This window comes from Hylaeus volcanicus, chromosome 5, assembly GCF_026283585.1.
Source record: "Hylaeus volcanicus isolate JK05 chromosome 5, UHH_iyHylVolc1.0_haploid, whole genome shotgun sequence".
Lineage (NCBI taxonomy): Eukaryota > Metazoa > Arthropoda > Insecta > Hymenoptera > Colletidae > Hylaeus > Hylaeus volcanicus.
Genome location: NC_071980.1, coordinates 164,843 through 189,214, shown reverse-complemented (window position 1 = coordinate 189,214; position 24,372 = coordinate 164,843). Strand labels below are relative to the sequence as shown.

The 24,372-nt window shown below is 46.4% G+C and overlaps 2 protein-coding genes across 6 annotated transcripts in view; one reads left to right on the top strand and one right to left on the bottom strand.

Moving 5' to 3' along the window:
* LOC128876092 (nuclear migration protein nudC) overlaps positions 1-24,372 on the bottom strand; it is a 33,291-nt gene that overhangs the window by 7,718 nt on the left and 1,201 nt on the right. The gene's annotated exons all lie outside the window — the stretch shown is intronic.
* LOC128876093 (uncharacterized) lies at positions 993-24,331 on the top strand. Of its 4 annotated transcripts, XM_054122179.1 has the most exons (5): positions 19,409-21,380; positions 21,459-21,902; positions 22,423-22,641; positions 22,751-23,015; positions 23,197-24,331. In XM_054122179.1, exons 2-5 carry the CDS (start codon positions 21,681-21,683, stop codon positions 23,220-23,222), a joined length of 732 nt encoding a protein of 243 aa, XP_053978154.1. In that variant the 5' UTR covers positions 19,409-21,380; positions 21,459-21,680; the 3' UTR covers positions 23,223-24,331. The 4 variants fall into 4 exon arrangements, with proteins under 4 accessions (XP_053978156.1, XP_053978155.1, XP_053978154.1 ...); XM_054122181.1 differs by lacking the exons at positions 19,409-21,380; positions 21,459-21,902 and adding an exon at positions 993-1,315; XM_054122180.1 differs by lacking the exons at positions 19,409-21,380; positions 21,459-21,902 and adding an exon at positions 15,595-16,407.

Here is a 24,372-nt window from a genome sequence, read left to right as displayed (position 1 = left end):
TTGCACGACCCTGACCTACATACATGTTCATCTTTCGTCGTTTACGTGTACAGAAACAGATGTTGGTGGTATATGTGCAACCCGTAAACATCTACCTCTTCCGGAGTAATTCGGTCCGATGATTCTAGGTTAGAGTAGAAAATTCTAGTTACATTACCATTAAGTATTTCAAGACCAAATTCAACCGGCAAAACATTCTTTAGACAGTCGATCGTTTAGCTGTGGTAAAACGTTCCAACACTTGGCGAATAGACTTTGCGTCGACGCCCATATCCGCTGATTCGAAACCCCTAGAATTTCTCTGGCTAGAGTACGGTGTTTTCAGTTTTCAGTTATCGATCAGATAGCCTTACAGACGAGGAAAGAAGCATCGTATGATTCTCCAAGAGAAGAGTCACGGAAGAATCTTCTCTCCCTAGGGAACCAGCCAACCAACTGACCCCTTATCAGAGCTCGTATTTCGTCGCGAGTTCTCGCGTTGCTCGCGCATCGCGTCGCGTCGGATGGGCGCGCACGACCACGCTACTGGGACAAGGTTGCCGGGGGTCCATAACTATCGTGTGCTGACACACAAGAATGCGCGTTTTTTACCCAGCGGGATTCACTTCTCTTCTTTTCGTTCGGCGGATGTCTTCCTTTCTCGTTTGCTCCTCGTCGAATCCCCTACCAGTCCCAAAGGTTTGGCATATATCACCTTTCCTCCTCCTCCTCCTCCTCCTCCTCCTCCTCCACCCCTTAACCCCCCAATCGTCACAGTCACTCCCCCCCCCCACACCCCCTCTGAAAGTAGCCTGATCTGTTCAAAAAGGATCGCAGGGGGGCCATCTTCGGCTTGATCCCCTCTTCGTGACCCCCCAACACTCTTCTCTTGGTTCCATCGAATGGCCCCCCCTGGTTACCATTATGACGCGCCTCCGCTGGATCGCGACGCGGTTTCGATCTTGGAATACCCTCGCGTCGTCACCGCGATGATCAGTCTTCGAATTACAGGCGAATCACGCATACGTCCCCGTGATTGACCGATTTATATCCAATCAGCTGTCTGTTTCGTGTACTCGTCATTCTATTTCGGCTCCCATCTGATTCCAACTCGGTACTCGGTTTTCTCTCCTCCATGCTACGAATCCGGTCTCATTTTCGTTTCGTACGACAAATTGTTTGAAATTGGATGGAACGGTCAAGTTAAATTATAGGTGTAACTCGACTCTTCTCTTCTGGTGATCATTGATACGCAACCGAGATTCCAAGAGTTATCGTGCGCCAGTGTTGTGTAGTTTTCGAGGGATTCTACAGCAATTTGCTGGTCGACATGTCGGTGAGTAACATGAATTTCTCTTGCAATTCCCCTCGATTAGCAACTTGTTAATTGTTTTTATTATCAAAATTATCAAGAATAACGACACAGTAGTAGTTCCTAATACTTGAAATTGATCGATAATTCTAGGTTCGCGAAAGAAAATCCAAACGAATTTGTACTCGGTCGTAGCTAGAGCGGTCAACGAGGGTTAATGTTATTTTCTTTTACTGTTAAAAAAAAAAAGGAAGCAGAACTCGTGCCGAATGTAGATAAGACAGGAACCTTTCGAACACGAAAAAGTGGAAAATGTTCCAGTTTTCTACATATTACGCGTAACGTTCTCCTATCTTCGGATAAGTCAATTCACTTTCGGAAGTGGCTTGCATTATGAAAGTGACGGTGGAAAAATCGCGTGCACGCTTCGTTGGTTCTAGTAACTAGAACAGCTTGGTGTCGTAAGGAATTGGACGTAAACTTTTTTAAGAATCGTGACACCCCGCTCGTCGTGCGTGTCTTTTCTCAACGGGAAACAGATCCGCGATGGAAATTCCAAATGGTAACAAAATATTTGAATAAAATCAAAACATCACGAGTCATTTCATCGTTCTACAAGCAACCACCGGGTACCGATTAAAAGTACCGCGTCCATCGTTTCCATCGTTTCCATCGTCGATACAGTCGACGAGAAACGTTTGTTTTTCTCCTTTGATCGATATTCGCAAGACAACGGTAGCGTTCAGTTGACATCTCGGCTTTTACACTTTTCACTTTGACCGCTATTTATCTCGAAAACGAATGGTATGTTGTCCGTTTCGAGCACAATGTTCGCATCGAAAAGTATCGCCAATGAGTAACCGACAAATTATTGTTATATAAAATGTCAGCCTAGAGTTGTTCGTCCGACTTTTCGACACAGTTAACGAAAGTTCCTCGAGACTCGGTTAATGGCATGTCCAAGCCGAGTCTTAATGTGACTTCGATGTTTTCACGATATGCACGGGACTGGTGTCGACAAAAGCGACGTGCAATTCAAGCGACTTTTCGTGCGGTCAGCCTACTTCCAGATCCGATACAGTTGCATAATGCGGTAAAATGCGACGCTCGTATTTGCAAGAGGACATCGATATATGGTATACCGCGTCCCCCGATTCGCACGCTCCGTCGAGTCGCGATAAATATTTTCATCTTTGTTTAATAGATTGCGTTAACCTTGAATCAGTGAAAGGTTCAGCCAAACGCTAACTTTTCGCTAGCAGTTATTTTTTATCAGATTTCTGTGTGAAAAGAGTGTCTCGAAGACTGGCCAGAGTCGCTTAAAAGTGTGCTTTACTTCAACGATTGCATCGAGCAACCGTTTCATGCTGTATACTATATACAATAAATACCCGTGTTATTTCTTAACGAGGCAATAAAGTCACTTAATCATTAGAGATATCGTCGCGACGTGTAGCTTTACTTCGAAACCGATGCAATTTATTCGATCTGTACCCTCGCAAGATACTTGAAGCGCGATCGTGATCCAGCGAGACGAACGAATGTTTCGTTTGAACCCGATCAGAAGCAAACTTGGCGTGTTTCTGTCTTCGAAGACCTCGCCGCGTCGTATGAATTCAAGGCATAATAAAAAGTCACGATTCCGTTGCTCGCCCACGACTCACAGTTGCTCATTTGGCCAGATGCCACGACCAGATTACCCAGTCGTGTAACACTCGACGACTTTTAATGTCGGTCACTCCTGCTCGGTCTTACTTAAACTCTGGAGACGCATCGTTAAACTTTATTAAAAGATATAATGACAAAGAACCGAAAATCTTTTAGCAATCGTGCCTAACTGTTCTCGATTCAACTGTTCCTAAGCAAACATCTCTACGCTTTGTTCTCTTGTCTCTAGGTATTGCGAGTTTACGCGCGATGCATTGTGTCGTGATTTCGCAATAGAAGTAAGGATGCGGACGCAAGAGTACGCAGTTCGGGTCATTATAATCCCACGTCAACGCCGATTAGAACGACCAGTTGAGAAAAGCCGCGTCGCGTCGCGTCGCGTCGCGTCGCGTCGCGTCGCGACGATACTGGCGGCAATGGCCTATCGCTCCTTCGACTGTTCATTCCGGCCATCATACTTATCCAGCTATTCTCCGTTCCCGTTGGTCGCGTCGGTGCCTCCCGTCTGGGATCTTTGCTGTTGCATCGAAAGGGCAGATGAAAACTGCATTCACCGTTGCTAGCGGTAAACGAATGCTAACCAGTCAAACGAATCCTCGAGAAATGCGCGCAAGCTACGTACGCATGAAATCGTTGAATAATGAATATGATAGGTTTGCAAAGAAACCTGTCGATCGACTAGAGTAAACTACCAACTGGTTCGGGTGATAGTCATACCTCTAGGCGCTAGAGAACTCGACGGATAACGGGTTATCTATCGGCATCGTTGTAACGTTTGGTCGCAGCTCTGGTAAAGCGGGATGTTCGCGTTCGGGAACTCGAAGCGTTATTGCGAATCGTCGCGGCAACAAGCGGCCACCGAGCACCGAGGAGTCTCGGCCGTTATGCAAGCACGAGCTCGCCTCGAGTAAGGTCTACGACCAAGGTACGTAATCTCGGGATGGGCAACAACGAAGCCTTCGACGGTATTCCACGCTGTCCCGTCTCCCTGTCCTCGAGAGGCCACGGCTATCCTTCGCGTTTCTTCCCTTTCTCTCTACAATGCCAGCTGTTTCTCTTCTCTCTCCCGCGGATGCCGCAAGTCGTTAACGTTGTATCGTAACGCCGCGGTTCTCTATCCGCTAAGCGGGCAAAGGACGGTGACAGTTTGACTCGCGTTAGAGTTTGCTGCAAGACTTTCTCAACGATGGCGATGGCGATGGCGATGGCGATAGCGATGGCGATGGCGCGAAGAAAATATCTTTTGCCAGCGACAGTCGTCGCGCAAAGTGGATAGCGATACGATCACGTATCGCAACGACAATGCGCGAGAATTCGAGCAAGATCGTGGGTGAAAAGAGCAACCAAACGCGTCGGTTTCATTTCTACGGGCCACTTTGTTGCGATTAACCTCGTTTCGAGGTGACGTCCTCGCCCCTAGGAGCAAGCAATGAACGACTATTGTCGCATGTCGCGACATGAAAGGAACATCGCGCGCATAATTTACCTCGATCAGCGACGCGAAAGATTTCATAGTTTTGTGTCGAGCTACCAGACACACTCGCTTTTCTCATACAACCTTGTCAACTGGATTCGTGTTTGATACGATAAGTTAGAAGATGAACAAATAACAGAATAAAAATTGTCATCTCTGTATAATATAATAGCTACACATAACATAATCATATTTCAACAAACACGAGATTGCGATGCAGCGATATACCAGGACAAATCCACGCGATGCTATTTAGAAAACTCAATTATGATTTTTTCGGAAAAGATCAGCCAAAGCCAGCCAGGCTTCGTTCGTGGCTTTGGGTCTCGACACCTGTTGCACGATTGCATCTTAGTGCGAATGCGCGCGAGTGCATCCCCGAGTTATCCGTGTTTCGTTAACGCGCCGCGCCAAAGGTGCGTTTACCTTCGTCTTGGAGGTAGTCGAAGAAGAGAAGCTCGGTCCTCGGGGAGCTGAACCAGTCTGGTCTCCCTTTGTTTTGCACGCGGAGCGAATACGATGAAACGCGGATGCCCGGTTCGATTCTTTCCTCGTTCGAGTAGTAATCGCGGTGGGGAATGTTGGGCAAAAAGCTTTGCCCTTGCACGCGATTGTAACCGCTAAAAATCCACATTCCTGAGGTTGGGAAGGCTGGAACTTATAGGCGTCCTACAGCCTACAGTCCAGTGAAGCGGCTGTATGCCAAGGCGAAGTCTGAATTAACTGGTAATCGCACAGAAACCAAACGTCACTGATCCATCACGCGTTTTCGCGATCACGATAGACGAACGAACGATTGCAACGATCGAATTGATTTTTTTCAATTTTTCTAGGCGCAACGAAAACACTTTCGTTCAAGGCTATGAAACAACCGTTGAAAGGAAACGAACAAATATAATACACGTTCCATCGAATACACCCCATGTCTATCGTCAAGGTTATCGAGCATTTGTCTCAAAGCCGTAAATAAAATGTCTCATTTATCGTATATGTACGAGTCGCGATTACCGCGACAAACGACGGGGTTCTTTGACGGTTTTTATTCTGGCTTACGGCAGGTAGACTTTTCTTGCGGTTTTCTTCCCATTTTTCCTCGGAGAATACCGTCGTTTCCGTGTCACCGTACACCGTATCTTGTGTGTAGCGATCGCCTAATGATCGTTGCCCGACACCGCAACGGCCTTGGCGACTGGTGTAGCACACTCGCGATATTTGCGACACTCGGAGGAGAGGTTTGTATTTCTACTCGATCGCTTATGCGATATTCAAACTAACGTAAATACGATTTATAAGATAAATTAATCGAAAGTTTAGAGGGAAATTTGAACGGTCATAAAGTGCTCTTTGAAAGATAACGACGATTATGATGATATTTCATGATAATCGCAATGATAATCGAAGGTCGTGGTTTGGTTCGAAAGAGGAGAGCCGATAACGAGGGGTGACGCCGATCATATTCCAAGATCCGTCGACTCGTTCCCCCGAAGGTCAACGACGATCCCGGTCTCTTCGGGATTCCCTGAAATGACTTTGTCTGGCCAATTTTTGCCAGCTACGGTCCAGCGGATGGAGCGTGATAAATCGTTTTTACAAGAGAAGAGAAACTCGTTCGGTGAGTACGGGTGGGTTGGTTCGAGAATTTTGAGTTTCGTTGTCCCAGTGAAGCGGTTATGCTAGGTCGGGGACCTTCCACAGCTGGCATATTTCTCCCCTCCATGGAAATGGTCATCCGCCCTCCTTCGTTATTCCTTTCACTTTCGTCGGCGTGCTAGTGCTTTTCGTGGATCGTGGATCGTGGATCGTGGATCGTGGATCGTGGATCGTGGATCCTGGATCGTGGATCGTGGATCGAGGCGGTTCGCCTTCAGCCTCAAACTTGCCTGAACTGGTCCGATCCAACATGCACGCTCGTAACGCAGTCTGCCTTTCGCGACGCGATGCCGGATTTGCATCCATTTGTAACCTGCAAGCCATAGTCGATTGCGTTCGCTAGCGACGAGTATGCGAACGATAAGGGTTATCGGACGCTGCCTGGTACATACAAAACAAACATACAATTGCCACGACGTATCGCGGAATATTACTTTCAATTCGAAGGTTCAGTAACTTACGAATCGAAACTAAAACGGAGGCCTTTATTGATCGCGGATACCGATCGATCGTCATGGATAGTTGCCGAGTAACATGTAATATTTTGTTTTTCCCCTTTTGAAATCGTATTAAAACTGGATTGGTAATGCGCCCCCATCACCGACTCCTCCGGTAGTTACCGACAACTTTGCATCATCGTATGATATCATTACATCACCGCTCAACGTGTGCCACTAATTCATATTCCAAGAACCGCAAACCGCAAAAACTAGGCAATTTTCGTAATATTTACCATCGAAACAAACAAAATGGGCTCGCGTAATTAATAATACCTTGAAAAATGTAAACTCGTCCGATCTGACAAAATTTAAGAGGAACCTCGTAATCAGCTTTCACTCTCGCAAACGTAAGAAAGTTACTGGTTACTGGAATCGTTAGATGATCCGAAGAAAATGTTGAATCGAACAAGACAGTTATTGAAAATAGAAATGTTAATTGCAACTGGTTCTCTCGAGGATTATCGTTAAAGCTGGAATGCGCGACTAAATATGTACCAAAACATTGACGCAGTGTGATGCAGTGCACCTGTTGGTACGATTACATATTCACTCTTATTTCATACGCGAATGTGTTTTGGTCGCGTGCATAAAAGTCATACACGCGTGCACCCCGCCCGCGCCCTCTCTCCTCGTTTTTCATCACGGTCACGATAAATGCGTAAAGAAGGTCGACGCGATCTTACGTTTTCGGTTTAGGACATCGAACGACCGCTCATTCCGCTTAACGATCAAGCGCTTGTCAAGCACCGATGGATTAAGGAAAACCAAGTACGAGCTGTCGAGAACTTTAATCGTGATTAACACAGCCGTCTATGCGATTCGGCATAGTAACAACTGTCGCTGAATAATAGACGATTTACAATAAATCGTGTTCTCAATCATAGCTCGACGGTCCTATCGCTGATCTTTCTACCACATCGTAAGTTGCAACCATCACGATCGGTAGTCGGTGCAGTCGAACGTTATACCGCTACCGTCTTTGATATCTCATTGGACGGATTTCATGTCCTTACGGAAAGATAAACGTGATTTGTAGCCGTCATGGACTCGCGTTAACCATCTTGTCTTTCCCCCAGATAAGAGGAACGCACGCGAGACGTGTACTCGATACCACCAAGATAATACAATGCAATAACGCATACTTATAACAAAGACTTCCGGGTTGGCTGGGCTGATTGCGAGTCGGTGAGTAATCGGTATGCCTAGCAAGAGTGGCAAGATAATAAATCGCCGCGAACAACTACAGTGGACGTAAAACTGCACCGTCTCGCGCTGTGCGACGCATAGTGGAATGGAAACGTACGAATCCACGGATATATACGTCGCCAGAGAGGAAAAACATCTTCATCCGGAGACCGATTGACTCGGTTACGGAACGATCAAAGAAATACCATTCAACGCGTAGTGCTATTTTTTGTTTGTTTAGCATTTTGACAAATAATAAAGACAAAGTGTTTGCAAAATAGATTACGTTTTCATGGATAAATATCATATTTCTGGTATAATGTTCACCTTTTCCGAAAGAAAGAGTCAAACACAAGTAAGGTTGTTGATATATCTGGACGACTAGCTTTTCGTATCGATGATGGTTTTCACGTTGACTTGTACGCCTTGTCCGAGGACGAGGACAACGATAACAACGTAAATATAGATAGACGTGACTTTGACTGCGACCCAGGACGCTAATATTGGCGCGACGGTAAACGCGGTAAAGACCTGCAAAGTGTCAACTACCAGACACCTTGCAAGCATTCCATCATTCCGCACGGACAAACCTTGGGAGTCGAATATCCGGCCAGGTCGAACGAACGAGTCCTTCGCAGGAGGGTGAGTGGACAACGGAAAAAAGACAAAAAAACAACAAGCACGCAGGCGTATGCGTGTAGCTTATCGTTAACTGGACAGGTTTGCTCACATGTTCGTATATAAACGCGGCGCGCATATAAATCGTTACAGCTATCTCCGTTTCCTTCTCACGCTCGAACGAAGGGAAGCAGCCCCGTAGTCGTAGAAAGAAGAGAGGGAATCGCGATCTGATCGGGATTTACCAGTGTAGACAGTTCCATGCACCCGCGATGCAATTAGACATTTTTCTGGTGGCCAGACGGCGCGGCTGGGAGTCACCGAGGTACATGCACAGCACAGACCAGACAAAATGAAAGAAAGGAACACTCGAGAAGCAACAGCTCCGGGATACACGGATCCAGGAGGGGGATTCAGGGTTACAGGTGAAAAGAAGAGAAGAAAAGAGAAGAGAAGAGAATAACCAGAAAGGTGACCTTGTCGTTGGTCCGTAGAAATTTCTTTTAAGCCCAAAGAAACTCGAGATTGCCGCGGGTTAGATAATGCATCGGTATTGTCGCCGATATACCGGTTCGCGATAACTCTGGTTACATCCTGGGAATCAAGACACTGACCTGTTTTTCAAATTTTTATCTCTTTAGACTTACGCCGAGACAAAGAGTCGCTCGATCGGGTTGCCGGGCCGCGGCTGGACTGGCTGGCTCAGCTGGCTGGCTATTCGAACCCGGATCTCGTGTTCCTCCAAAGACAACTTATCGTTAATCATCTCGGAGTTATTTCAAATCGCAAAACAGACTCTTTACCTTTACTCTAATCGAGACGGAAGTCGGGAACTGCAAGTATCTCGTCGTGTCATAAAAAGGAAATTACCACGAGCCACGACAAGATTATCCTCTTGGTCGAAGCTGTTGATGCATATCTCCGGAAGACGGTTAAAATAAAAATAAAGGAGAAGACCATTTTTCACGAGGATTTCAGGCGGCAAGGTCGCAAAGTGACAGTTGCGCGTAAAACGTTGACCTCGTTTAGAACGAGCCAAGATAAGGTGGCTGTACCGCATAATCTATCATCGCGAAATCGCGTTCAGGGGAACGGCAACATTTTCACACACAATTCTATCGGAACCAGCCACGCCTAAAGTGTCGAAACGAGCTATGTTATGTATTTACAAATCTAAGGTTAAGTCTCGTCGCGTTTTCCAAGAATTAGACGATCAGAGAATGAGAAATAAGGATTCACAGAGTCCCGATTGTTCGCAACTCGACGATGCCGACGCCACGCCGAGCGCCGTACCGCGCCAACGACGAGTCCGACCGAGGTTAAAGAACCCGCGGTAAGATCTCGAAAAAGAACGTTTACGGAGCAGTTTGCATATGCGGGTCAACGCACCCTTGACTTTGCGTATCGTTCGACCGATCGGATCGGTATGTTTTTTTTTGTTTTTAACTTTTTTTCATTTCTCATTTTCTTTTCCTTTTTCTTCCGACTAGGACCCGTCGGAGAAATATTTCATAGTCCAAGCGATAATATTTTAGGTGCAGCTCCAAAGTACGATAAATGCGACGATGCGATTCCGAATATGGCGCAGAGTTTCATATATTATAGTTGCGCTAAACGGAACTTTGCAGCGTTAAATTAGCAATGCTGATTTAAGTGCGCTGTGTTCGCCTTGAACAACGTTTCGAGGCAACAATTATCGCTACACGGAATGAATCACGACAATTCCAACTATTTGTTTCGCATAAAGGACATATTATTATTGGAAAGATTATCGACGCAATTACGACACCGATATAATCCAACGTTGACGATTCATTTTTCTTCGTAAAACTTGATCTCGTTTATTTCAAATAAATTCCTCTTACGACCATCGAGCCAATTTATAAAAATGATCGATTCGAAGAATACGAACAGATCGAGAAAGCCGATCGAGTGTCAATCGAAAAGTGATCGATGCATACCGAGGTCGGTCGATTTTTGTACCGGTAAGAAACCTTATCCAGTCTCTGGTATTCCGTTCGCAGATACCAACAGGTTATTAATATCGATGAACAAATCATTGCGGAGAGCGGGATTTAAATATTAAATATAAATATTTGCTCGATGACAAGACTACCAACACGCTTGTGTACCAGACAAAGTATTCTTTGTCGCTGATAAAGAATCGATTTCTAAAAATGCGACTTCAGAGCGAATACGATACACTTATTAGCCGATAATAAAATTCTAGCTGTTCATTTTTGCACGAGCTATCGATTCTATTGCCGGATATAATCGAAACGATCATTCGTAACGTGACACGCGTTTTAGATTTTAGATCCGGCCCGCCGAGAAATCTGGTCGATTCTAGATTCTAAAGAACAACATTTTTACCTAGTTGCGTCAGATTGAATCGGATGAGAAAAAATGCAGACCGCTGAGAAATATGGCGTTATTCTGGTATTACCATTTTATAACGTTGACTGAGATTCGGCGTAACGGTATCGAACGTCGCGTACACTTGTCACCAGAAACCGGATAGATCGGTTCAAAGAGATTCAGACTATGTGGGCTGACCTTGGTCGTAGATCGCTGACTCAAAGGTACAGCGACCGAAAATTTATAGCGACCAATGATGGTAATTATCCAGAAATATACCGGTAGTAGATTTTTCTACTATCCTGGTTGGAAGGAAAGGCCGTAGCGAGCTATTCGATGAAAACTTGAATCGATATCGAGACGACTACGATTGTCGCGGATCTTACGAGAACGTTGTTAGAACAACAGTCGATCGAGTTGTGCAAGCTCATGCTGGGGAAACGCTATCTTGGACGTGTCGCGAAACACGTGGACGATCCATATCTTAGGCAAGCCGAAAAGAAAGTGGCCATCGAAAAGAGGCACACCTTCGTAACGTCTGTGTGTACAGGTGAGTTAACGTCGGCGCTAACTTTTTACGTGTTTCGAGGAAGTCGTTGCATAATCGTCCGCAGACTCCGGTAGTCCGTTCATGTGCGACTCTTGGTTCGGTACCGATCGAATCGACTCTATTAAATCCGTTTTCCGGGAAACGGGGATTTTCCATTATGAACGAATTATCTCACGCGGTTCCGCTTGCCGATCTCCGCCGCTTGTGTATCTTTAACGACACCGCGTGGAAACGTGAAACATACTTGGATACATATTTTGGCGTTCCGCGAGGACTTACGCTAATCGTACTATGTACTTATCCTCTCTACTATTCAGCAACGCGGTGAAGCGGTTACCCGTATCCAAGCTCTAGAAGGAATCCAGACGAACCGTTCTCCTTTTCTCGTGAAACGAGTACGAGTAACGATACATGGTACAATACGCGACGATCTTCTGATACGTAAATACGAAAATAAATTCCGATTCGGTATAGAGTCGCATTCAGTTGTCGCGGAACGGTTCATGGGCACGGATACACGGTTTTCGGTCGGATAATCGCTCGATGGAATTGGCACTGACGTAATAACGTAATGCACAAGAGCGTTAGCGTCCGGGTACGTAGGCAACGTCCGCTTCTCGCGTAACAACTACTCGCTTCTCGATGGAGGCGAGATCCCAGGCGAGATCGCGGAGCCAACAGTCTACGCTCTACGCAAAGGTGTTGGTTCGCCGTACAAACGCAATGGTACAACATGCTTACAAGTGTTGGGGTAAAATCTCAACTCGCGGTGGCTAGGAGGGGCACGCTGTTGGTCTATTCACGTTCGCCGATCCGAATATTCGTCTGGATCCTGGTATGCGGATATCCGCGTCGCATATCGAACAACCGCTTCTCGAGATCACGCGATTGCCCTCGATCATGCATGCACGTTCTCTCAAGTCGCAAGTCTCAAGACAACCGCCAGGACCAGTTTCGCCGTACGACTCGAACGTAGTTCTCGTTGCCTAGAAATCTATCGCGAGTCCCCGATGAAATATCGAGGTTTCACAGCTTGCGATGCGACCCACCCAGTTGCGTTTCGTCACCCGTTGCTCTTGTCGCAACGATAGGGAAAGTTTACCCATAATGCTTTCATAGTTGCACCAATTCTCAAACAGGTCGTTGTTAGTTTTGCAAAACGAGACAAATAATTTGTTTCTCGTAAAACGGAATCCGAAAGAAAGCAAGATCGACACGATAGAGAAAAATATTGCACGGTCCGATCGTAGCCGTATTACACTCCTCGTCGTACTTTGCGGAATTTCAATTTTGCGCCGTCTTTCCTTTACGAGATTTCCTTTCTCTACACGCAAACAATCGTATTCACCGTTCTATTTGGTTTCTTTTGACAAACCAAGGTCACCGGCATCTTTTGACAGCTTCTCGATCCATGCCGAGCACCTCTGGACTTTGAGCGCGCTAACGTGCCGTGTATCAAGGTTGAAAGGGATTGGATACTGTTCGTCTTCCTCTTTGTACCACTTGGCGTTGCTCGTATAATAGCCATCGACGAAAGAGAAGAAGAAAAGAAACGGTCGGTAATTATAATGATATAATACGAAGGGATCGTATGCTGTAGGATCCTTCCATCGATAGCTAATCAAGGTACGAAGCTCTTGGACTAGCCGTTATTCATTATTAGTTATACATATAGTTAGGAACTGTCCGAGATACACGACAAACGTAAAAAAACCCAAGTACAATGGGAGGATGTGGATGTTCAGGGTGCATCGACGTCGGTGTCCTCGGAATATTTTCCACGGTACTCAACGACGTTATCCCGTATCGTCAAACGTCTAGAAGGATGAGCAATCTCCTCAAACACGTACGAGCAAAACGTCCTTCGATCTCCTATTGTCCGCGATGCGAAAATACTCTCATTAATTTACGTTACGTTAAAATGCATCGCTGCTGGTAAACGTAAATATTCATCGTTTCTTGGATACGTTTCACCGTAACCTAAACAGCCCAAGGCAGCGTAACTCGAATTAGCCCTCCTTGCTTGCCAATCATCAGATTACCCAGTCTTACAACCAGTTTCCGTTAATCGGAAATTACAAAACGCGACTAGTAAGTATTTTTCGATACATTACAAAAGTGTGCCAATAGAAACAAGAGAACGAAAAGACGAAAAATCATTTCGAACCTGCGAATGCGCTCATTGAGCAAGATTACACACACGATGGGTTTACCGGGACGACACGACATCGCGGTACTTTTCTGCCGTCGCGTGTTACGCGCAACGTGTTTCCCGTCGAATGCTTATCGGGTGAATCGTACAAGCAACTGCGAACTCGATGGAAAAAACATGCCTTTCCCTGGTATCTGGTCGAGCATAACGATAATCGAACGGGGCACGAGAAAATTTTCCTCGCGTACAAACAATGAAATTATCGCGTGATCGCAAAGAATCGACAACACCTTTCTTCGCGTCCGATTAAGTAACGTCTTATTTGCTAATTACACGACGATTACCTTTGTGCTCGCGATTCGCGCAGCCTTGCCTCTCTGCGATTACTCAACGATGCACCTCCACCGTACCACGGTGCCTTTCTCTTTATTATGAAAAATCCACAGAATTGACTGCGGAACGGAAGGTCATCGAGCGAACGAGAACGAGAACGAGAACGAGAACGAGAACGAGGCGCAGCGAACCGAAACCGGAAAACGTCCGCTATGCTTAATTTTCAAGAGGAATTTCGTAGGAGATTCGCGATAGGTTTGGCAGATCGGTTAAGCTTCGAGAGTCACGTAACGTTCTCGCCTTGAATAAACCGGAGGTTGAGCAGCCAACCGCGTTTAGTTTCAACGATCGAGATCGTTTCGTTAGATTTGCGACCTCGATGATTTAGAGTAGCATAGGACGGAAGCTGCGAGTCATGTTCAGTCCTTGCCAGAAATAGAGCAAAAACAGCATCCGGCTCCTGATCGGAATATTTAATCGTGTTGTGGTCCGAACAACGTGCGGCGCGGCGCGACGATCTAATTCACGCGTCATGGTTAACCCGTGCGAGCGTATTCGTAGCGTACGCGACTGTCCTCGGTTCCAGATTCAGTTGATGCGACGACAAGTTTCCGAGAAGCGATTAAAGTTGGAGGGTTTGCGGGACCAGTCACTACCGGCAGTCAATCCATCGAAGGCTATGGTCATCGGGTGGCTCAAGGTTCCACGACTAATCGATGAAATCGGCAAACATTGCGCAAACAGTGTTTCCTTGCAATGCGACGCGTCGCGACGCCGTGGCATAACATATAGTTTGACAATCAGGATGACACAGTGAAACGATTCACCAGCTTTCCATCAGGAGAACTTCAGGAGGATAAGTTTTTAGGCTGATGCATCGACGAGCTGACATTCTTGCACGATGAATCGACCTGTTTCGAGAATGCCGTAACGTTAGATGCGACTTTTCGAGAATGCAGAGACCCAATATTAACACGTAATTCCAATACCCGTATCGAGGTGGCACGTGATCCTCGGCAGTGGTTGTTGCCCGTCTCTCGTGACCCGGATTCGAAACGCGAATCCTGTCGTAATGGGACGATATCGTGACATAGGATTACCTCCACGGGAATCTACCTCCCACGCGACAACTGCATCCGCCCTTGCTTTGTTCTATTTTTGTGCGTATACCTGATCGGAAACGATCGGAAGAAACGAGCAACAGGTTTACAACGAAAAAGATTCGCTGCTAGGTTCCAACGTCATTCCGACACCCACGTAAAAAACCTCGACGTTAAATGGGAGCTGATCTAAGCCAATCGAGCCAAATTTAGAAGCTCCAAGTCAGAGAGGAAAAATTCAAGGTCGAGAGGATAAAAAGGCATTCGTAGAACGAGCGTGTATTGAACTCGATGAAACGCAGAAAGCGTATCGAAGAGCGTGTAATTGGTTCGCAGTCGGTATTCAAGGAGGAGGATCGCGCTCTTCCGAAACGACGCCGACGAGTAATGGAAAGTGCGAGTCGCGGAAATTACTGGATTCGTCGAAAGAGACGTGGTCCGATCTGATTTTCTTGCCTCGGATGCAGGAAGCGAGAAAAAGGAGCTGAATAAGACTTTGCCCACGGACAGAGATCCAAAGAATCCGGCAACTGGATCGACGGATAGGGCCCCTTCCTCCCCTTATTCTTTGGTCTGTCCTTGCGCCTAGACCCGTCTGCGTCAAGATCAACGTCGGCACAACCACAACCACCGCCACCACCACCGCCTCTGGCTCCCCGTTGCGCGTGGTTGTATGCGTGTTCCTGGTAAACAAGTACACGTACGTCCGGAAAGGAAGAAAAAACGAAAGATCGATCCTCTTGGCCATGGTAAGCCGGAGAGCTGGCCGCGTGCAGAATCGACGTACCGCGAGCGCGCGAGCTCGGTCGGTCGTCACCCTGGGTGGGAGATACGAAGGTATAAAACCGATCTTGCCGTGTGCTGGCAGTCAGTCCAAAGGCCAGATGTGCGGCGGCTCTAGTCGCACGCGTGCGAGAGAGGCGATCACGACACGGCGTGCGGTACTACCGCGTACACCGACGCTCACGCGAATCACGGTATTCAACGACTCTTACGGTTTTCCGGTGCGATCGCCCTAACTGTGAATTCGTCGACGATTTTCGAGGAATCTCGTCCGAACAGGGAGATAACGACGCCGACAGTCGAGAGATACGTTAATCCTGCTCTCAGCTTCCGAAACGGAGAGAAAGGACAACGAACTCTTACCGAAGGATATTCAGCTGTCCGAGATTCCGTCGAGCTAGTCCTCCGGAACAGTCGCGCGCGAATCAACACCGAAGCTGCGGAATCGTTCGAGAGGTGATCCGAGTGGGTTTCTCGTGGAATACGTGTATGTAGCTCAGAATCACCAGCCGTTTACGAGAGTGGTGGTAGCGGAGTACAAAAGAAAGAAATAGTGAAGCTTTTAGGTGCAAGGTTTCCTCGGAGACCCGACAAATTCAACTTTGATAGTTTCGATAGTCACCAAGTGTATTCGTGGCTCCAAGTGGTTTGGTTGCACGAACAAGCAACAACCCGAATCATGTCGGGAATCGAAATCAATGTGGAAGAGGCTTCCAACGACGGACACGAGGATTTCGTTCGAGACGTAAGTTCCTGAACAAAGATCCCAACTGCTTGCCGTTGCGCCATGCGCCAGTGTATGTACCGTACAGGTATTGCGCGCTGCAAACGTCCAAGTGTCTCGTTTCTCGCGTCTCGGAGATGCGCGGCTGACTCTTGGATAAAAACGCTCGAATCGCGGAACCCCGCAGCGCGTCTTTCTCAGCCACTGTCTGCTTTCTATTCGTCTCGTTCCTTCCGCCATCGAGAAGCCTCGGTTCCGTAGCTCGTCAGATTTAATCGTGATTACAAAACGCTGATGGATTCGTCGGACTTTCACGCCACGGAGAAGCGTCCGTTGCGATCCAGGTGAACGAAATAATTCAACGTGAAAACGAAACGGTAACGAACACGCGCAAATCGTAATGTTTCTCGTTCGACTTTCAATGTTCGCCTCCTAACGATCGGGCGGCAACGCGTATCAATTACATAAAATGTTCATCAAATTCGAGAAAGTCCGGAAATAAAAATGTAACAAATGTTATCCAACAGGAACTAGACATTCCAGGATTAATAAAGCGCCAATAATTACGTGATGCGCGAGGTGTATCGGATTTATTTTCGCGTCTACGGACGCGTAAGAAAACGATGAAACTTTGATTGAATTTGTAAGTTGAAATGTAGTCTCGATGATCGCGTTACTCTCGTAAAACAATTTTAATACCATACATTTACGGGCGACGCGACACGGCGCGGTGCACGTATACCGTAACACTATTCACCGCGAATAATTAATAAGCCAAATACCTTGTACCGTAATACATGTTCGCTTCTCGGATATTCATCGAAAATATAGGCCGACATTTCTGCGCACATTCTGAGTACATCTCGTTATTACACTCAGAGAAAAGGATAGGATAGCCGCCATGGGGCAAAACGCGTAGGCGAAAAATGATATCGATAGATCGGTAGCTCCGGTTAGAAGCTGATAACCTAAACACCTGTAGACCATTTCTCGCATTTGCGTTTTATAACTCTTTACGATACAAAATGCTTCGAAATATCTTGCTTTTTAATCTTCTTTGCTAAACGTGCAAACTCTTATTATTTTCAGGAAACGGTGCATCGATTGCTACATTGCCACGCATTTAAAGTCCATTTCCGTGTTAGGCGTGTCGCTTGTTTCCACGTTCGATGGAAACGGCCAAAACTGATGACTAACGGATTATGAGACCGATACGAAACGTTAACGGTTAAACCGTCAAACGACGGCGTAGATAATTATGTAATTCACTGTTACGCGGCTGGCGGGTTAATTAAGGAAACATTTCGTTAGGTTACGTAATAGAAAACGATGCGTGTCAAACTTTCATTCCGTATTCCAAAGCACCGTGACATTTTTCTAACAAATATGATATTAATCGATGTCAACTGCAACTTTTCAATGTACCAACTAAATTCGCCACGATACGATAACTCGGTATTTACTATTTACCTATACTTTTACCGTACATCTTTATGCAGTAAAAAGCGAAACAATCGCTTATCCTACTTCGTGATACAAGACACACGGAGAAAAACGATGCGATAATGTAGTTGCGCGAGTAATTCAATTCGTATACGGACTCTGATGGATCGTCGTCGCGACTCGTTAGACAACAACCAACGCGCTATAAGATGTATCGTTCGACGCGAAAGTGAAGTAAAAACTAAGAAAATTAGACATTTGATAGGAGAAGCGACGAGCAAGACAAATGATACAACTCGAATGTCTGATTCGAGTCGAGACGTAATCCATGCGCGGTGTCGCAATTTCGGCGCGCCCTCTATGCCGGAGTTTGTATTTGCGTTGTAAATGCAAATCGATCGGAAACGGTCGGGTCGTTTCGAAACGACCTAGGAAAGGTCCGAGTCGCGATCGGTCGTCGACGGATTTCTTTTCGTAGAGAGTTTAAAGTGTAAAGAGGACCGCTGTGAAATGATCCGAGTCGCGATCATCTACCTACACCTATAATACAGCTATGTTTAGACGTTCAAGTTGCACATCGACGACTACTCAGCGATTCCAGTTAATCGCATCGACGATTATTTAAACGGAATGGAGATTGCAAAGCAATTGTCTCGACAACTATTCGTAACATTCGAGACGCGCGTACCGTGTCGCGATGATCGCTTTGAAACGGCTTAACGATACCGGATGCGATTATTCTTTAGATCCGCGATGCATCGATCTTTGTAGCTTCCGTGACGACATTGAGCGATAACGAAGGTCCTGTCGATGTCGGCAGTCTATTCCTCATTTCCCCCCGGCGCGCGGCGCGGCGGCATCGGCATCGGCATCGGCGTCAGCGTCAGCGTCGCCGCCGCCGTTGGCGTCGAGGGCGATTCGCGGACGAAAACACGTGAAAAGCCTAACGTAAATTGGCACTTGTCTAAATGTCCTTCTCGCCTTCCTCTTTCCATGCATCGTCGAGGTCGGTCTGATTGCCAATTAGTAGATACCAGGTCAATTTATGTAGAAGAAAAAAGGCCGTAGAAAAGGTTGCGCGATGAATCGAAATGAGATATGCACCGCGAGTCCTTATCGGTAATCATCCATCATTATCGAGAACGCTTCTGTTCTCGTTGAAGCACTAGCGAAATATCGAGCTACCGTTCGATTTAGCATTTTCTCCGAGGTAAAAATCGATGTATCGATAAATTTGAACGTCGATGAAATACGCGCACGGTCGATCCCCTCGATGTTTGTCTCTTATCCGAGCGTCTGTTTCATTGCGAGGCAAGCAAGAGTGATTTTCGCGTACGAGTTCTTGGCAAACACTCGTCTCGACTTACACGGTTAACAGCCAACCGAGAGAACGAAAGTCCTCGTATTACCCGGAGAGAATCTTTCAGTGTTGCTAAAATAAAGAAACCGCCGGAGAAGAGGAAGAAAGCCGTTTCCTAAATCGTCCCGCGTGTATCGATAGTGCCGTCGTGTACAAACTCGTTCCTGTGTGTGTGTGTTGTGCATGCGTGTGTTGGAGAGTTTTCACCGGTCTCTCTTTCAGTCGTAACGTCGTAACGTCGTAACGTCGTAACTCGTAACTCACGGAACGAATGCGTTTATCTGGCGACGGTGTTGGACGAGCAGGAACGAAGAGCTCTTGAAATTGAAACGCTCCGGCGTGTAGCTGAACCGCGGTCAAACTTCCGCGAGTCGTGAATAGGCGAAACGCGCACTGTTGCACGGTATAAGCGTATTGGTAAATTTATCCAAGGTTTTGAAAAAACCTTTTGTAAAAGATTTGATATGGATCGCTATAGATTTCGAGAGACCAATGATTCTTCTTGTAATCCTCTAATAGTTTCATAATGGATATCGTAAACGTAAACGTAAACGTGTCGGTAATCCGTGTCCTATTCAGTCCAGTCCATTGAGTTTTGCAGACCCAAAGCCGTTTCAGAGACTTACGGTGAGAACGTAATCGAGCGACTTGCAGCTTTTTCGTTCGACTCTCCCTGCCGACGGTAAACACTTTACCGTGCAATCGGCGATGTAATGAGCCCAGCGCGTTGCAAAATATGTAGACAATCACGGCAAAGAGGTCTTAGATTTATGTTTTCCGTGAGGCAACGTTTACCGTGGCGAGATCGGAGCGAAAACGGGACAACGAAGACGCCGCCAACTAAGAACGAAAGCGTGACGAAACTCCCGTGCTTTATTAAAATTATTGCCTCTCCGCGATCTTTTAATAGAGGAAAATAATGGGCTGTCGGATTCTTCAAGTCATTTTCAATAATACGTCGCGAGTCTTTTCTTTTTCTTTTTCTTTTTATTTCTCTACAAGAGAGAATTACGATATTGTGGCCAGCTCTACATAGATAGGTCTACATCTCCAGTCGATTGATTTTCCTATTTTTCAAGTTGTACTCTGTACTCTGTAATTCGCGCAAGCCATAGCGATCCGCTTCAAGATGTACAAGGTTACACCACGGCATCTGTTATCGTTACCTTGTAACATATATCTTTTTATGATGATATGTTCAGTCAGCAGCGACAAGTTACTCGTTAGACGAGTGCTAATCTACATCGCCTCGAGTAGGTAACTAACATACATGTATCGTTAATGAGAAAGCGTAGTTGAACGTGTCTGCTGATCCGCGAATTTTCGATCCAACTATTGGCTTCCTCGATGGGACATTTTCCAAACACTAAAGAATAAGAGTGGGCGCAGACACGAGAAACAAGCGTGAGCGAAAGAAATTAAGAGTTTCAGGGTGTCGCGTTACGTGGGACCAGCACAGGTGCGGCGACGCTTCGAGGTTGACCAGTGTATCGAATTCCACAAAAATTCTTAACGACGCCTCTCTTTGAGCGTTCCTCTGGCCATTCTCCCCCTCTCGGTCTCGCTCGAGCTTGGATTGCTCTCTCACTCTCTCAATGGTTTGCTGTGCCTTCTAGATCGGCAAAAAATTTCGAGATATACCGGCTTGGTAACTAATGCTTGTCACCCGCGACACCGCGCACTGGCCAAGTATCGAGATTCGATTATGAAACTTGGATTCGTCGCCACCTCCGTTCTCTTCCATTGTCTAGGATCTATTGCAGCATACACGGGTTGCGAGTATCAATCTTCCTAGTATTAATCCTTCGAAGCAATTGATAACCAACCGTATTTCCATTCGCGATTTTATTGTGTGAAATCTAGTTGCATCGTCGACGAGATTCGATCTCTTGGTACGATCTTTCAATTTATTCTTTTACAAAAGTGGAATTTTTCGCGTAACGCGTAGTTCCGGAAGATCTCTAGATCGTCGATCGAGAAAAATCCATCGCAAGGCTGCTTCCACGTTACTTTCCGAATCGACCACGCCCGACAGGACACATAAATCCGTGATGGCGGTCTCGGCCAGCATTCCATTAGAGCAGTTACCTTCGATCTGGAGCATATAGCACCGCTGAAAAATCGACCACGGGCACGAAAGAAAAAAATAAAAGCAGCGATCTCGGACCTTGAGCGGCGGCCAACGACCAAGGTAGGCTACCGCCACGGTGGGAAACGTGACCGATTTACGTGCGAAAATGGCCAATTAACAGGCGTAATCGATGTATAGGTATCAACTTGGGGACATCCACAGTGTCAAAGTCGCGGAAATACTCGTGGTTCGACGTTGGCTCTGAACATGTTCGCGATCGTGCTACACGAACAGAGGAAACGACGACGACGATGAAGCGAAACGGAAAAAATAGCGTAGAACGTTACCAAGGGACGAGCAAAATTCGAGAGTACCACCGTTGTGCAACGATGAAACCGGAATGCCGACAGTTGGGATCCCATGGCCCCGAGTGGACGCCGAAATTCTTCCGTCGAGGAAAGCTGGGAGCAATCTCGAGAACTCGTTCCTCTCTACGATAAATATGTTTTTGTTCGATTGCAACGGCCGATGATCGACTCTACAAAACAGAGGATAGAACTCAACGATTCAGACGAGACATCGGACGACGCGATGCCTGGTTATTCGATGCATCGTTCCTGCTGGTCTTTCGACGTTGCGTCGGTGCGTCAAGAACGCGATAATAAGACTACCCGCAGATGTCGTAACAGCGTTAGAACAATAAGATGTTTCGACACTATGACGAAAACGCCGCGACTGGTATGCAAAGTTTGTTTATCGTGCTCCCGTGTAAAAACAGAGCAACGAATGCGATGCGATCCAGTTATCACGAAGAATTTCCAACGTTGACCTCGGCTAGTCGGTTAATTGATATCAATGTTCGAGTCGCGTGATACGCCAGGAAACTACCGATCGAACCAAGAGAGAGGTGTTTGGTTTCGTTTAAAACACAGATCGTTTTAAACGTCCATTTAATGTGCTTATTGGTCAATTTAACCGCGCTCGTGCTCGTCGAAGAGATAAAACAAAGATAGCGTAACTGCGTGTAGAGTATGTTGTTCGGCGATAGATAAACGACACGCGGTTGCAGGTGGAGGATATGCGGGCGAGACAGAGGTGTTATCGATGCTACATTATCGCTTATGCAATCAAAGCATCACGATTCGATTTACGTTGGTTTCAGATCGAGGAGACGTCGACGCCGACGCCGACGCCGACACCGACGTCAACCGTGGATACGACGGCGGTATCGGGTAGCCCGCTTTCCTGGCACATCCCAAGGCCGTCCTTGGTCGGACGGAGCGAGAGAGACAGCGAAAATGATAGCTGGGCTCGTCATCTGCACCCGAACTCTCCTTCGCGAGGATCCACGTCGTCGCAAGGCTCCACCGCCAGTACACACGTAAGCAACTCGCGTGAAATGTACGATTATCGTAATCGATGAAACAACCATCACATCGAAAAAATCAAAAGCCGTTTTACCGAACCGCGACCGCAATTGTGTGTTACAGAGTGCCGCGTCGGGCACGTTGTTATTAACAGCCGCGAATCTCGCCAATCTCGCGGCTATTCATCCGCCCACGGTAACGACACCGAAACAAATGGACACCGCCTCGATGGCGAGTAGCACCCACTTCACCGTTGTCAACGGTCTAGGCAGACCCACAACCGTCTACAGGAAGTCCTGTTGCGCGAGGAATCAGCTCACCGTGCTCGTCTGTACGATGAGCTTCCTATTCATGGTCGGCCTGCTTCTCGGGATCCTTTACATGGAAAGTGAGTATCGGTAGTTTTGCCGCACGCGATCCAACGCGTCCTACTGCGATCGCCGCAGGATTCGAGCCTATTTCGTGTCTATTTTCTCTAACACTCGAATCGAACGATACGAAATGCGAAGCGCTGCGTTTACGAACGTGTTCCCCGTTCTAGCTTCCGCCTTGTTTACTTCTGATTTCAGTGAGAATTCGTGACAAGTATCATTAAGGCTGAAGAAAAGAAAATCGGTGTTAGCAGCCGGATAACCGTGGACGATTAAATCGCCCCTAAACGTTTACAGCCCGTTGATGAACGCGAGACAGAAGATCTACGATCGTACGAACAACCAAGCGAGACCGAAGCGATCAAACGGAAAACTTCCGACTGTATATTTTCAAACATTTTTATAGCATTAAACAAACTCAAAGATCGGACGTTCTCGAATAGAGATAAGATAAAGATTCAAAGGCTGTATCGCACCGTGTTCGATGTGTGGTACGAGAAAACTGGGTAATTACATTTATGTAACAAAGTTAGTTTTAGTAAACGCGGAACGACATAGAGCTCGACGCTCACTCGGGTATTCTACGCGAGGACCGTCGAATCCTCCAATTTCAACGAGTATCGTAACATTTTTCGTTCCGTTCCGTTCCGTTCTGTTTTTCTTTTCCTTTCTTATAAAGCGAGACGACGCAGACCGATACGATCGCTAATATCTTTCTTCCATTCGTGGCGATTGCTCGAGTTCTCGACCGATCACGGGATCGAGAGTGTCTAGTGGATGGCATCGTCAACCGATAAAAAGGACCAACGATACGATTATTACGATACATTTATATTTGAAAATAGCGACATTGTCGTACAACGAAATTTCGAAAGTAACGCTAATACTTGTTCAACCAATGTTGAAGGGCAATTGGAAACAATCGACGAAACAGGAGTAAACTAAGCGGATATTACTTTAGGGTTCGTTATTTAATTGTTACTAACAAAACGCCTGAATCAAACCTAGATACCTTCGTGGTGTCGTTTCAGGATATAGACGGAAAAGCAATGAAGAGCGATCGTGTAAATCGCTTTTCGCAACTGTGATATTACTTGCGTATTAAATAATCGTCGATTCAACAAGAAACTGTCAGACCATGAACTAAACGATACGGTTGTTTTATTTTACCTATCCCCTGTCCCCTCTCGAGATGTACAAATTCGGAAGAACGTTTCTGTTAAACAATTTACAGACATATTTACGAAACAAGCTTTCAACGAATATCTTATAGGACTGTTATTCGGGCAGTAGCCACCTTAATATTTTAATTATTTTAAAGAATCCGAGGAAGAATTAGTTGGAGAAGTAGTACGACTTGAAGCGTAAGGGTCC

Excerpts from the sequence above, each read along its gene's own strand:
- LOC128876093 (XM_054122179.1), top strand. The coding sequence starts at position 21,681 with ATGGCCCCGAGTGGACGCCGAAATTCTTCCGTCGAGGAAAGCTGGGAG. Across the intron at positions 22,642-22,750 it reads GCTCCACCGCCAGTACACAC|AGTGCCGCGTCGGGCACGTT; the intron begins GTAAGCAACTCG and ends TGTGTGTTACAG. Across the intron at positions 23,016-23,196 it reads CGGGATCCTTTACATGGAAA|TGAGAATTCGTGACAAGTAT; the intron begins GTGAGTATCGGT and ends TTCTGATTTCAG.